Below are 15,495 nucleotides of genomic sequence, written 5' to 3'. Positions count from 1 at the left end.
CTGCAAGAAGATCTCAGAGGAGACAGATTTGGAGGACCACCTTGGGAACTGCTCTAAAACTCTCTTACTGAGGAGGGAGGAGTAAGGCAGATGCTTTCTGCCAAGGTACCTAGAGTTTAGCATTGCTCCCTGCCACAGTAACCAGGAATCGTGGGGCTGAGTATGCTTCTGGAGACTATCCCCCATTCCCATTCCCTCTGTATCTCTTCTATGCACCTAATGCTCTTTCCTATATACATTCTGCACCAGTAGAATGAGAAGAAAAAGACCACAATGAAAATGCTTTTTTATTTAGATTGCTCCTAGAAAATGCTGTGGGACTTGAGTGGGTAGGTGGAACTGGGGGTGGGATTTACAGTGTAAGGCTGCTACAATGCTCCAGGTATTGGGCATCAGGAAAAAGTGAAGTTAGATAATAAATAGGACAGAAAAGGTGGGAAAGTCATTAACTCTTCCAAGCAGAATGGACCTCAGCAGCTCTCTTGCTCCACCACTCTCTCAGTCTAGGTTGATTCCACTATGTCCCTGACATATGGTCAGCTAGATTTAGCCTGAACATGTCAACAGAAACAGGGAGCACATTTCTTCCCAGGACACTCCTCTCTGTCTATGAACATATCTGACATTCTCTAGTCCATCTGAAGCTTGGCATCCTGGAAAAATTTATACTAATTCTAAATTTGGGACTATGCAGATTAATTCTTATCCAACTTCCTTAGTACAAACCTCTAGATACTTCTGTAGACAGGACCTCAGCAACCTCCCTAGCTTAAATTTCTGCAGAGAATATCACCAGTTACATATATTTATTTTTGTACCTCCACAATGTATCTTTCCATAGGCCATAACTTGTCCACACACCTCCTTAAGGCATGGGTCACAGGTGTAAATTCTACATTCCAAATGGAATTTGGAATTTCCCCCCTGAAGAGGACAGGCATTAATCACCTCTATTTATCTTTCCAAAATAGCATGGAGTCTGAGATCAGCATCTCTGCTATAACAATTTAATAATGATTGCGTTCCTATCAGTTGTAAGGCACAGGTAGGTGTGCACGGCCCACCGACTGATGCGAGAGATATACTAGTGAACAAGTCTCTGCTCTTAGAACGTACTTGGGGGCAGCAGATAATTATCAGATAAGAAGGTGTTTTGAGAAGTACAATAAGGAAAAGTGAAGCTGACTAAGGAGCCAGTGAAGGACGGCTGCATTTCAGACAGGATGGTGAAGAAGGAGCACTCTGATGAGTGACAGTTGGGGAGAGTGCAGAAGAAGTAAAAGAACTCACTCTAGATGGGGAGGGGCAAGATGGCTGAAGAGTAGGGTCCCAAAGTCACCTGTCCCCACCAAATTACCGAGATAACCTTCAAATCGTCCTGAAAATCTACGAATTCGGCCTGAGATTTAAAGAGAGACCAGCAGGAATGCTACAGTGAGAAGAGTTCGCGCTTCTATCAAGGAGGAAGACGGGGAAAAAGAAATAAAGAAACAAAAGGCCTCCAAGGGGGAGGGGCCCCGCGTGGAGCCGGGCTGAGGCCGGGGCGAGTGTCCCCAGGACAGGAGAGCCCCGTCCCGGAGGAGCAGGAGCTGCACCGACCTTCCCCGCGGAAAGGGGCCCGCAGGGAGGTGGAGCAGGACCCAGGAGGGCGGGGATGCCCTCGGGCTCCCGGGGACACTAACAGGCACCTGCGCCCCGGGAGATGCGCCGAGCTCCCTAAGGGCTGCAGCGCTCGGGGGGACCCGGAGCAGCTCGGAGGGGCTCGGGCGGCGGCTCTGCGGAGGGGGCTGCGGGGCGGGAGCGCAAATCCGACAGCGCAGGCCCCGGAGCACAGGGCGCCGGGACACAGCCCAGGATCCAGCCTCCCCCCGGGACAGGCAGAGGCCGGGAGGGCCCAGGACAGCAAGGACGCTCCTGCCCCAAGCTGAGCAGATCAGCGGCCCCGCCCCGGAGCCTCCAGGCCCTGCAGACGGAGAGCCCCGGAGTTACTGCCGGAGCTGACTCCAGGGTCCCAGAGCTTCCCCCGCCACTGTGGCTTCCTCTCGGGGCCTCACGGGGTAAACACCCCCCACTGAGCCCTGCACCGGGCAGGGGACAGAGTAGGTCCCCCAAGTGCTAACACCTGAAAATCAGCACTGCAGGCCCCTCCCCCAGAAGACAAGCGAGACGGACCAGTTCCAGGGGAAGTCAAGGGACTTAAAGTATACAGAATCAGAAGATGCTACCACGCGTCTTTTTGTCTTTTTTTTTTTTTTTTTGCTTTTTGATTTCCGTTTGCTTCTCCAATTGAGGAAGACACAAAGAGATGGAAAAATATTCCATGCTCATGGATTGGCAGAATTAATATTGTGAAAATGGCAGTGCTACCCAGGGAAATTTACACGTTTAATGGAATCCCAATCAAAATACCACGGACTTTCTTCAGAGAATTAGAACAAATTATTTTAAGATTTGTTTGGAATCAGAAAAGACCCGGAATAGCCAAGGGAATTTTAAAAAAGAAAACCATAGCTGGGGGCATCACAATGCCAGATTTCAGGTTGTACTACAAAGCTGTGGTCATCAAGACAGTGTGGTACTTGCACAAAAACAGACACATAGATCAATGGAACAGAATAGAGAACCCAGAAGTGGACCCTGAACTGTATGGTCAACTAATATTCGATAAAGGAGGAAAGACTATCCATTGGAAGAAAGACAGTCTCGTCAATAAATGGTGCTGGGAAAATTGGACATCCACATGCAGAAGAATGAAACTGGACCACTCTCTTGCACCATACACAAAGATAAACTCAAAATGGATGAGAGATCTAAATGTGAGACAAGATTCCATCAAAATCCTAGAGGAGAACACAGGCAACACCCTTTTTGAACTTGGCCACAGTAAGTTCTTGCAAGATACATCCACAAAGGCAAAAGAAACAAAAGCAAAAATGAACTATTGGGACTTCATCAAGATAAGAAGCTTTAGCACAGCAAAGGATACAGTCAACAAAACTCAAAGACAACCTACAGAATGGGAGAAGATATTTGCAAATAACATATCAGATAAAGGGCTAGTTTACAACATCTATAAAGAACTTCTTAAACTCAACACCAAAGAAACAAGCAATCCAATCATGAAATGGGCAAAAGATATGAAGAGATATCTCACAGAGGAAAACCTGGACATGGCCAACATGCACATGAGAAAATGCTCTGCATCACTTGCCATCAGGGAAATATAAATCAAAACCACAATGAGATACCACCTCACACCAGGGAGAATGGGGAAAATTAACAAGGCAGGAAACCACAAATGTTGGAGAGGATGCGGAGAAGAGGGAACCCTCTTACACTGTTGGTGGGAATGTGAACTGGTGCAGCCACTCTGGAAAACTGTGTGGAGGTTCCTCAAAGAGTGAAAAATAGACCTGCCCTATGACCCAGCAATTGCACTGTTGGGGATTTACCCCAAAGACTCAGATGCAATGAAACGCCGGGACACCTGCACCCCGATGTTTCTAGCAGCAATGTCCACAATAGCCAAACTGTGGAAGGAGCCTCGGTGTCCATCGAAAGACGAATGGATAAAGAAGATGTGGTTTATGTATACAATGGAATATTACTCAGCCATTAGAAACGACAAATACCCACCACTTGCTTCAACGTGGATGGACCTGGAGGGTATTATGCTGAGTGAAGTAAGTCAATTGGAGAAGGACAAACATTGTATATTATCATTCATTTGGGGAATATAAATAATAGTGAAAGGGAATAAAAGGGAAGGGAGAAGAAATGTGTGGGAAATATGAGAAAGGGAGACAGAACATAAGACTCCTAACTCTGGGAAATGATCTAGGGGTGGTTGAAGGGGAGGAGGGTGGAGGGTGGGGGTAAATGGGTGACGGGCACTGAGGGGGGCACTTGACGGGATGTGCACTGGGTGTTATTCTGTATGTTGGTAAATTGAACACCAATGAAAAATAAATTTATTATAAAAAAAGTAAATATGAGAAAGGGAGACAGAACATAAAGTCTCCTAACTCTGCGAAACGAACTAGGGGTGGTGCAACGGGAGGAGGGCGGGTGGTGGGTGGGACCTTGCATTTTCCCTTTCATGAATAAAATAGGGCAACAACAATGAGATATTCTGAGATTTGGTAATAAAAGACTGACTTCCATTTTGCTTGAACTTTCTCTCTCTCTGACTCAATTTCTTGCTCTCGTGAAGTAAGTTGGTGTGTTGTGAGCTGCCCTAGGGAGAAGTCCAGGTGTCAAGGACCAGAGAGTGGTCACTGGCCAATGTACCAGGGAACTGATGCCTGCCAACAATCACGTGACTCCGTGATAGGCATGGCTAGCCCAAGATTCAGCAGAGCAAGAGTACTCCCATAGAGGTGAATCAACCAATGAGGTTATTTGTTTGGGTCATTGTTGCTATTGTTTTTCATATTCGGGGTTTTTTGGAGTTAGGAGAAAGCCCTTTCTCTTTCCCCTGAAGCTGCCTCTAATACTCGATTTAGTAGAGCCAGGTTTTTTTGGAATTGGAGTGAAACATTTTTAACTGACACCTGATTGTTACTAACTTACCACTTAAATTAGTCTCTTCGTTTATTAGCACACATTCAATAATTATGTCTTTTATCTAACTGGGATATACTTGGTCAACTTGATTGTTTCACAAAGACTATATTCGAGAGTTAATACCTTTTAATCAGGCATGCTGAATATTATTAAGTAGCAAGGGTTGAGTTGACTTTACTTGTAAATTCAATCTCTACAAAGCTTTCCTGGAAAAAGTGACTTAGTATTTAGCTTACAAGGTCCCAACCTTATAGATGGTAAGAAATATCACCCACTGGCCAGCAGGAAAAGTTAAGTAAATTTTGGAGCCTTGATAGATGAGGAATTCACCCAAATTTATGGGTACTGTGGGTAAAATATGAAGGACAGAGGGATGCCTGGGTGGCTCAGGTGTTGAGCATCTGCCTTTGGTTCAGGTGACAATCCCAGGGTTCTGGGATCAAGTTCTACATAGGGCTCCACATGGGAAGCCTGCCTCTTCCTCTGCCTGTGTCTCTGACTCTCTCTGTATATCTTTCATGAATAAATAAATAAAATCCTTAAGAAGAAAAATATATGAAGGACAGGATTTCTTGGGATTTGTTTTCCAGCTCAGTATAATAAATAATAGAGCATTTAAAAAGTCCAACTTGAGATTCCATATGGAAACTTCCAGGCAGAAGTTAATTCTGTGGCTTTCAAAATGAATCAATACTGCGTGTCTCTAGATTTGCAAAGAAAACCAGAGATGGTCCATATGACAAACACTCCTACTACACTGATACAAACAGTGAGGCCAGACATAATGAGACCAGTTTTTTTTTTAAATCAAGAATAATTGTTGAAGATTATTTAAGATTACAAGGGTGGATATTGTAAGAAGATTTCTAAGATTTCTCAGTGCCCTCTTGGTACAGTGCTAGATGTTGTCTAGCAGACCCTCTGAGGATTATCTGACTTTATAAGGATGTACTATTTTAACTGACTTTCTATGACCTTGGATATATTATATCTCTGCAGGTAAAACTGTTAAGTTCTAGAAAACTGGTAGCAAGACAAATTATTTCTGTCTATGATAATGCAAATAATTCCTATTCATATAAACACAAATGAAATTTGTCTGACAGAGAATATAAATTTCTGTAAGTCAAATTCTCCTTTGAACCAATCCTAACATCTTACTGGTTCCTTCATGAATTAATGAGCTCAGTGAAATCTTTGACACATGTTCATTTAAGAAAAACCATAAAGGAAAAGATTCATAAGTTTATTAAAAATTCTATTTATTGAAAGTGATTATTCTATTCATCAAAAGAAAAGAATACTCTCTAGCAGCAAAAACAAATCAACATAGTAAATGTCAAAACCCATTATTGAGTGAATAAGTCAAGTAACAGAAGAATACATATTGTACAATTCAATTTAAAAATCATTACATAGGGAATCCCAGCGGTTTGGTGCCTGCCTTCAGTCCAGGGCGTGATCCTGGAGTCCTGGGATCAAGTCCCACATTGGTTCTCTGCATGGAGCCTGATTCTCCCTCTGCCTGTGTCTCTGCCTCTCTGTGTGTGTGTCTCTCATGAATAAATAAATAATCTCTTTTTAAAAAATCATTACATAGCCATAAAAAAAGATGAACTCTTGCCATTTGTGGCTTCACAGAAGGACCACCTAGAGGGTATTATACTAAGTGAAATAGGTCAGACTGAGAAAGACAAATGCCATATGATTCACTCAAATTTGGAATCTAAAAAAAAAAGAATAAACAAAGAAAAAGTAGAATCAGATCTATAAATAAAGAGAACAAACTGATGTTTGCCAGGGAGTAGGGAGGTAAGAAGAAGGTCAAAATGGCTAAAGAAGAGTGGGAGATACAAGCTTCCACTTATGGACTGAATAAGTCATGAGAATAAAAGTCACGGCACAGAGAATATAGTCAATGATATTATAACAGCATTGTATGGTGACAGGTGGTAGCTACACTTGTGGTGAGCATAGCATAATGTATTGAGATCTGAATCACTATGTTGAACACTTGAAACTACATTGTGTGTCAACTCTACTAAAAAATAAAGTGAGAATCTGACTTTAAAAAATTGAGTGCTTAAAACATTTAAGAAATCATAAAAACACATAATAGTTTAATAATTGTATTGTTTTTCTTTTAAAATATTAATAAAAACAATTTAAAAATCTTTTAAACCCTAAAATGTAGATGCTGAAATTGTTAGCAGTAATTATCTCCAAGTCTAAGGTGATGGATAATTTTCATTTTCTTCGTTTTGTTTGCATCTGTGTTCTAAAAGTTTAAGAATAAACATATACTACTTTTGCAATAGAGAAAACAGGCAATAAACTGAGAGAAGATATTCTCAATATATGTAATAAACAAAGAAGATCCAAAATATATAATAAATGGCAAATCAAGAAAAGAAAAAGCAAACGATATCTCTATTCATTGGACATTTACAGTTTGTTTTTCACTACAACAAATGCTTTCCATGTATTATCTCATGTAGTCCTTCCAACAACCTCCTGAGGTCTATGCTATTTTCTTTTTGTTAACAGATAAGGAAACCGAGACTCAGAGAAGTTATGTACCTTGACCGTTATCACTGAGTTAGTAAAAGATAGGGCTGGGATTAGAACAAAGGAGACTGGCTTCTGAGCCTAGTTCACTACACAATACTACAAGAATCTTATGAAAAAATGCTAAATTCACTAGCAATCAGGGAATTACAGATGAAACAAAAATCTATTTATGAGATAGGTAGCAATTTTAGAATGCTTGAGATAGAGCAATAATGTCAAGTGTTGATGAGAACTAGAGGGGTATATCAGCATAATTACTTGGAAGAACAATTTAGGAGTACCTAGTAAATTTGAAATTTCTTTGATTCTGCACCCGCCAAGTCTATTGCTACACATAAATCCTAGGGGGAAAAAACCCTTCTATGAGGAGAAATGTTCAAAGACATTTGTTGCAGAATCATTTAAATAGTGAAAATTGTAAATAAATGTTTGACAATAAAGAATTGTGAATGAAAGGCTCTTGGGTGGCCCAGTCTGGTAAACATCTGACTCTTGATCCAGCTCAGGTGGGTTATGAGTTCAAGCCCTGCACTGGGCTCCCTGCTAGGCGAAGAGCCTACTTTAAAAAAAAAAAAAGTAAAAATTTGGGCAAAGAAAGCAACTTTATGGGGCGCCTGGGTGGCTCAGTTGGTTAAGCCTTCATTCTTGATTTTGGCTCAGGTCCTGGGATTGAACCCCATATCAGACTCTGTGCTCAGTGGGGAGTATGCTGGAGATTCTTTCTCTCTTCCTCTGCCCTTCTCCCGCTCCCTTTCTATAAACAAAACCGAAACAAAAGAAAATAAAGATTCTCTCTCTCCCTCTCCTTCTGCCCCTTCCCCCCTCCCACTTGTACAGGCACTGTCTCTCTTTAAAAAAAAAAAAAGAGGGCATCCCTGGGTGGCTCAGAAGTGTAGCGCCTGCCTTCGACTCAGGGCATGATCCTGGAGTCCTGGGGTCAAGTCCCACATTGGGCTTTCTGCATGGAGCCTGCTTCTCCCTCTGCCTGTGTCTCTGCCTCTCTCTCTCTCTCTCTCTCTTGAATAAAAAATAAAATCTTTTTTTAAAAAAAATAAAAGAGTTAGGTAAATGAGGTGTGGTGTATTCAAATGCTCACTACAGAGAATGTGTTAGGCTTGTGTATATCAAATGAGTAGATGTCAAAAACATGATGTTGAGTTGCAATTTTTTCAGAAAAATGCAGACATCATGCTACCATTATAAACTTTCAAACCCATAAGAACAATTCTGTGTTGCTTATGGGTATGATTGTAAGTGAAAGTTTAAAACCACACAGAATAGACTTCAGTTTAATAGTAGTGATTAATTCAGAGGAGCTGGGAATATTCAAAGGGCACTTCAATGGTATCTGTAATTATTTAATCCTTTTTTTAAAAAAAAAGAACAAAAGGTTCAGACCAAATATGGTAAAATATTAACAAGTGTTTATCTGGGGAAATGGAAAAATGAGATCTTTGTGTTATTTCTCTCTGTGAGTACCTGTCTCTGTCTTTCTTTCCTTGTCTTTCTCTCTATATAGAGATAGATAAGAGCATACAGATATATACATATACATCTCTTTTTATTTATGAATATAGTATTTATTTTCTCAAAATAAAAGTGAGATTTAAATAGCAAAATCAGGGGAGAGTTAGTATCTCAAGCTGAGTCCAAACCAAATCCATTGTTAGCCACATGGTTACATAGATGTGTCTAAAATAGTTCTAGCTTGGAATTTACAGCTCCTGGAGCAAAAAGCAATGCTAATTCTTACTTGTAAGCACATGTAAAGACTGTTTACTGCATGACCTATCTACTATTTACATCATTTTCACCCCCAAATCCCTCACACTGTAGAAAAAAAGCATGTGTGCATATTGACACATTTGCTGTGATCAGACTGACCTGACAAACTTCCAGAGGTGAAGAGAGAACCAGGAAAAGCAATAAAGCAATGGCCTTGAACCATGACATACTTACTGGGGAAGAAAGTCTTTGCTCTTGACACTCAACTGAGTCATTGGGAGGGTGGCAGCCAATAGAGACTTTCAGTTTAGGGGTAGCCACAGAGCCATCTCTAACTTGGTTGCTCACACCCCAGAAAGGCTCAGGTTGGTTAGAACTGATATATGATACCAAATGAACCTCACCAAGACTCTCGACAAGTCTGAAGCATCCTGGGTCACTGAGCTGTCCTTCTGTTACCGAGTACATTCAGAAAGGCCCCTTTTACATCTTTGTTCCGGAGGCTGTAGATGATGGGGTTGAGGAAGGCAGAGACAACATTGTAGAACAGTGCTAGCTTCTTGTCCCGCTCTGGGTCATACCAGGAGCCGGGCCTCATGTACATGATCATGGCTGGCCCATAGAACATGATAACCACAGTGATGTGGGAAGCACATGTGGAGAAAGACTTGAGCCTCCCTTGGGATGAGTGGATTCTTAAGATGGAGGCAAAGATTCTGACATAGGAGGCCAGGATGAGGGAGAATGGGACCAAGAGTAGGATGAATCCCAAGATGAAGTCCAAGCGGTCATTGAAAGATGTATCTGCACAGGCCAACTTCAAGACGGCAGGGACCTCACAGAAGAAGTGGTTTATCTTGTGGGGACCACAATAAGGCAGATGCATGGTGAAGACAGTGTAGATCAGGGCGCCAGCTATGCTAATGGTCCAACAACCTGTGACCATCTTGATACAAATGGGGCGGCTCATGAGAAGGGGATAATGAAGAGGAAAGCAAATGGCCACATACCTGTCATAGGCCATAATGGCATAGAGGACACACTCAGCAATGCCCAAGACCAAGAAGATAAACATCTGGGCTACACAAGCTCCCCAAGAGATGGTTTTCTTTGGACACACCATATTAATCAACATCTGGGGCATGGTGGTAGTGACATAACTCATGTCCACCAAAGAGAGGACACTGAGAAAGTAGTACATGGGTGTGTGGAGGTGTGAGTCCAGGTAGATCAGGGTCACAATGAGTCCATTTCCCAGAAGAGTGATGAGGTAGAGGAGAAGGAAGAAGGAGAACAGGGATATTCTGACCTGTGAGTCACTGGAGAAGCCCAGGAGGATGAACTCAAACACAGAGCTGTGGTTCTCCTTGCCAAGGCTCTGCATGGTGGTCTGCCTATCAAGGAGACAAGTACTTCCTGTTCTGTCCTTGGCCTTAGGGGAGGAAGGTCAGAGGTGACAGAAGCTGAGTCACGCACATAGCACCTTGCATGGTAGCCTGCACCAATTCCATCAAACCTTTGTTGAGTGGGATGCAAAGGGAAAGACAGAGAGGGCAGCTGTGGCACTGGGAAATAAATCAGGAGATCTGGATTCATACCAATAATAGAATATAGGATGCCTGGCTACCCACAGGTCCTTCTCTGGAAACCTAGCTCACCCATAGAAGGCGAGGCATTAGGTAACCACGTTGGCAGCAGGGGACCAAGCCAACACCTGGCCACTGCTGAATTGTACCAAGGGTGTACACCTGCCCCAATCTGGAGGACAATTCTCTGTTGAGAATTCAAAATGGTGACACTGTCAATGTCTATGTCAGTGACGTGTGGGTGCCTGAGGTACCAACGACCTGGAGTCAGTGTGGTGATAACTAAAGTCACAGAGAAGCTGGTGCAATAGGGAAGAAAAGTGGAGGCCTTGCAGAAATGATAAAGATCAGACACACAGGGCAGCAAAGAAGAGACCTCACAGCCCTGAGCTACCAGGAGCATGAGTCTGGCTCCTGACTTGCTACTTCCAGGTCCCCCTGTGTCTTCTGTGCTTGGACACGTGTGGGATTTTCTGCTGAATCCTTACCATTACTATCCCATGCCACATTTTTTAAATTCAGCTCTTTCTAAATGTCCCATGGTTATCACTTACCTAGCTGTGTGATCTTAGGAAAGTCCCTTTGCTTCTGTGGGCCTCAGTCATCACATCTGTTAGAAAGAAAACATCCATGATACAGAGCAATGGCAAGGAGCATATGAGAGTCTGTATGCCAAGATTTGACAAAATATGGGGACCCCTGGGTGGCTCAAGGGATGAGCCTCTGCCTTTGGCTCAGAGCATGATCCCAGTCCAGGGATCAAGTCCGCATCCGGCTCCTATGAGGAGTCTGCTTCTCCCTCTATGTCTCTGCCTCTCTTTGTGTGTCTCTCATAAATAAATAAAATCTTTAAAAAAAAGACATTTGGCAAAATATAAAACATGTCACAAAAAAAAAGTATAAGAGAAATGAGTCTGGAAATCAGAAGAGCAAAGGGCTGGTCCTAACTCTGTCCCTGATTTGCTGTGTGATCTTGGGTAACCCCTCCGAGAACTTCACAGCCCCATGTTTAAGCGCGGCTGTTGGACTTGCCCACTATGCTATTCTTTGATACTGGGAATACACCAGGCTGATGATCCGTGATCCCATCAGCGCCATGGGCACCAAGAGGAAAGCTGAGCTGGGCAGTCAGCTGAACAGGACAGCATCAGCAAAAGACTCCTTCTGGAAGCTGGGGTGTGAGACCAGAGCAGGGGAGAAAACATGGAGCACACACTTGGTGTCAACACACCTGAGTCTTGTAGCCTCTTTATCTGCTCCTAAGTCCCTTAGCCTCTCAGAGTCCCATGTTCTTCACCCATAATCCCTCCTCTAATAGTGGAGACCGTGTGAAGTATACCTGGTCTGTTGCTAGTCCTCCAAAAAGGGTCTAGGGATTTAGATAATGGGCAGCTGAGTGGCAGGAGGGGTAGAGGGAGGACAGAGGAGCTGTCCTGGCATTTTCAAGCATCTGAGGCTCTGGAGGACAGGGTTGAAAACACGATTGTGAGGACTGATTGCCACAGGGTGCTGGTGGGGATCTGGAAAATGGAAAGATCATTCGAGGCTTTAGGGGCAAAAGAAAATGGTGTGATATTTTTGTGCAGAGCTTTAGGGAACATCAGTAATTGGATGAAGAAGAAAGAGGTCCTAGATCAGGACTGTTTGTGAAGCAAAGAGAACTAAGGAAGCTCAGAGTCTTAGACATTGAGGGGAAATTTTCAAGAGATAAGGACTGGTCAGCAGTGCCAGCAGCCAACCCCAAAGCCAGGATGATGAGGGCTGCAGTGGAGGAGGAGATCACATCTTTCTTTCCATCTGTCCACACCCCAGACTGGGCTTTTTCAGGGGCTTCTTAGTGGTCTCCTTCCCAGCCCACCAATCGGCCACTAGTACTGTTTCATCTGTCATATCCCTTCTCATGCCTCCTTAGACTGGAATTTAAGGCCCCCACCCAATCCAGTTCTAACCAGTTTTGCAGTCTGCTATTCACCAGTACCTCACTGAGACTTCTGAGCCCCGATATTAACAGCATGGCCAGCAAAAGGATCATAGTCTGGGCAGTTAGGGTGTCCTCCTGTCTGAGTGCACCCTAACTTGAGATCTTTCAAGTATCAGCCATACCTGCCATGCGAATCTGCACTGTCCTTCCCTTGAGCAGTTTATCTGCTGGGAATTTCCTCCGTAACCCCTCCTGCTTCTCCACATCCCACAGACCTCCAAGCTCAGCTGGGAATTTCCTCCTCCTTACTCAACCCTATATATTTTGTGTATAGTCTTCCCATCAGGCTGTAGGCAGAGGCTTTGCCTCTTAGGTCTCTCCACGTTATCTAGCGGGGACTGGCAGACTGCTTTGGGCACCTGTTGCAGTGCTGAGTCTCTGGCTACATAACCCACTGGCTCTAACCGCTGTGCCTACTCCCTCTCTTGAAGCACCCAGGAAACAATTAGATCAAGCCCTTGGGCTAGGAAAATGCCATATTCATTTCCTCTCTCCTTTCTCCACTTGCCAACACTTCCCTGTTGCTTCCCAGCCTCTGCTCTTCGGGTACAGAAAAGGAAAGCGGATGCCTTTTCAGGGGATCCAGCACCTATTCTAGGCATGGGACTGGTAGGGAGCTCCTGAGAGGAACCTGTGCAAGTCTAGAAAGTGCACCGGAGATCATCCTCCTCTTCAGTGAGGGCAGGATTCCCCTACTTCCTTCCCCATGAGTGGGGCAGAGAAGACTGATCTGCTTTGTCATTCTTGGAGGTGCCCAGGGAAGGAAACTTGCCCCAGCCCCTCCCTCAGTCCCACGCACAAATGACCAGCATCCTGTTCTTCTGCTTGAGTAGCTTCCTTCCCTCTTGTGGGACCAACAACCTGCTTTTTCTTGGTCTCATACAGCACAGAATGTTCACCCCTTTGTCTTAGCATGGTGGCCCTGCAGGGGTGACATGTGCTTCTCTTAAGTGCTTTGGATGCAGAGCATCCCTGGAGGAGGGGCTTCCAGCTGGCAGACGCAGAGGTCCTCTTCGTATCAGAAGGGGTCAGAGAGAGGCTTTCTGATCCCTGAGAAGCCCTGAGGATTCTCTGCCCATGCAGGTAAATGCAGCACAGAGCCCCTCGGCCAGGGACTTCAATGCCACAAGACACTTTGGGCTTGGCCCCTGGGGCCAATGAGCTGGGCATCCTTCCTAAGTTTCCACTGGGGGCTGAAACTTCTTCCTACTGAGACTCGAGAGGAGGGAGGAGTCTCACAGCTGAGTTACCATGTCTCTGTGTGACACAGTGATGGTACTAGTAAGACGTGCTTTGTTTCCTTCCGAAGCATACGTGTGCATCTTCATTTCTCAAGCATCTTGTCCATGGCCACATGCCTAAGGCTTGGAGATGGATAGCATTAATGTTGCTAATACTAGTGTCCTTGTAACTGCCATTATCCATGGCCACAGACCTCACTGTGGCATAAATGCCATCAAACCTATTGCTGTAGCAATAACAGCCTACTCCTGAACACTTATATCAGATGGAACACTGAGCACTACACATAATATAATTAGTCCTCACAATAAGGTCAGTTGAGCCATTTGGTAGTCAGGAATTTAAGAAAATTAAGTGCTTGTTCTTGCCTTCCAGCAGATAAATTTGGTCTGAAGTTTTTAAAAAGTTTTCATTTATTTATTCATGAGAGACACAGAGAGAGGTAGAGATATAGGTGGAGGGAGAAGCAGGCTCCATGCAGGCAGCCCGATGTGGGACTCGATTCCAGGACCCCTGGATCATGATGGGCTGAGCAGATGCTTAACCACTAAGCCACTCAGTGGCTGGAAGGAGGATCCAGGTGGTCAAAGTCCAGCACAGGTGTACAGTCTTTCTTGGACCCATTTGGAAGACACCCTGTAGCAGGGACAGGAGACCAGATGCCTGCCTGCAGAGTGGAGGCCCGTGCCCACGTCACACTTCTCAAACAAGAGGGATGGGACTGTGCTTGTGTAGTGGTCATTTCCTTCCTCTATGAAAGTGGATGGACCTTTTGAATCTGGGATCCGTGGGGTCTAAAGCAGATATTTAACATCCCAGAGGGGACTACACATCCATAAATGACTAAGCAGGTAAGGGAGCTTGTCAACTGTGCCAAGCAGGATTGTGCCAACTGCTTAGTCTCTGTTTCATTCAATTCTGATTGTGGTTCAAATCCCAGTCTGGGCCCTACTCATAACTCAGGCAAATTATTTCACATTTTGAAGCCTCCTTTTCTTAAGCTGTAAAATTTGGATAATAATATGAACTTCACATGTTTGTCTAAGGACTAAATGAGATGAAGTGTTTAAGCATATGATACCAGGAACATAGTATGTGGTCGAGGGATGGGAGAAGTTGTGGTCATCATCATGGTCATGATCATGATTATCACCATTCCACTGAGGCCAACAGCTGGGAAGTGGCCCACATGGAACAGGAACCAGACCCACACCCTTCTGGCACCCAGACCCATACCCCCCTGGTGTTCCTTCCTTCCAGCTCACTTGCCTGCCTCTCCACTTAGTTTCTTTTTCACTGGACACTTGATCATGGTATATTAACCTGCAAAATACATTGTTGGATTGCACTTTTTGTGAAGAGGGATTGCCTCTCAGTCGGTTAAGCATCTGCCTTCAGCTCAGGTCACGATCCCAGGGTCCTGGGATGGAGCTTCAGTTCAGGCTCCTTGCTCAGTGGGGAGTCTGCTTCTCCCTCTCCCGCTGCTCTCCCCCTCCCCAACTTGCGCACACTCTCTGTCTCACTCACTCTCTCTCTCAAACAAATAAAATCTTTTTAAAAAATTTGTAAAGAATTTTTGCACCTGTGCTCATGAGGGATATGGGCCTGTAGCTTTCTTGTAATATTTTTGTTTGGTTTTCATATCAGGATGATGCTGGCCTTATGCTGAGTTGGCAACTTTCCCTTCCTCTTGTATTTTCTAGAAGAGTTAGTGCAGGATGAGCACTGGGTGTTATTCTGTATGTTGGCAAGTGAACACCAATAAAAAATAAATTTATTATAAAAAAAAGAGTTAGTGCAGACTTGGAATTATTACTTCCTTCA

General features: G+C 44.1%; 1 protein-coding gene across 1 annotated transcript; it reads right to left on the bottom strand.

Moving 5' to 3' along the window:
- Nucleotides 1–9,298: 9,298 nt before the first annotated feature.
- LOC121481111 (olfactory receptor 2A12-like) lies at nucleotides 9,299–10,246 on the bottom strand. The gene has a single exon (XM_041738142.1). The coding sequence runs from the start codon at nucleotides 10,244–10,246 to the stop codon at nucleotides 9,299–9,301; it is 948 nt and encodes a 315-aa protein (XP_041594076.1).
- Nucleotides 10,247–15,495: the final 5,249 nt, after the last annotated feature.

Source organism: Vulpes lagopus, chromosome 23, assembly GCF_018345385.1.
Source record: "Vulpes lagopus strain Blue_001 chromosome 23, ASM1834538v1, whole genome shotgun sequence".
Classification (NCBI taxonomy): domain Eukaryota; kingdom Metazoa; phylum Chordata; class Mammalia; order Carnivora; family Canidae; genus Vulpes; species Vulpes lagopus.
This window is presented reverse-complemented; position numbering and strand designations above follow the sequence as displayed.

Bases quoted from the DNA above. Each gene is read 5' to 3' on its own strand.
- LOC121481111 (XM_041738142.1), bottom strand. From the start codon at position 10,246: ATGCAGAGCCTTGGCAAGGAGAACCACAGCTCTGTGTTTGAGTTCATC.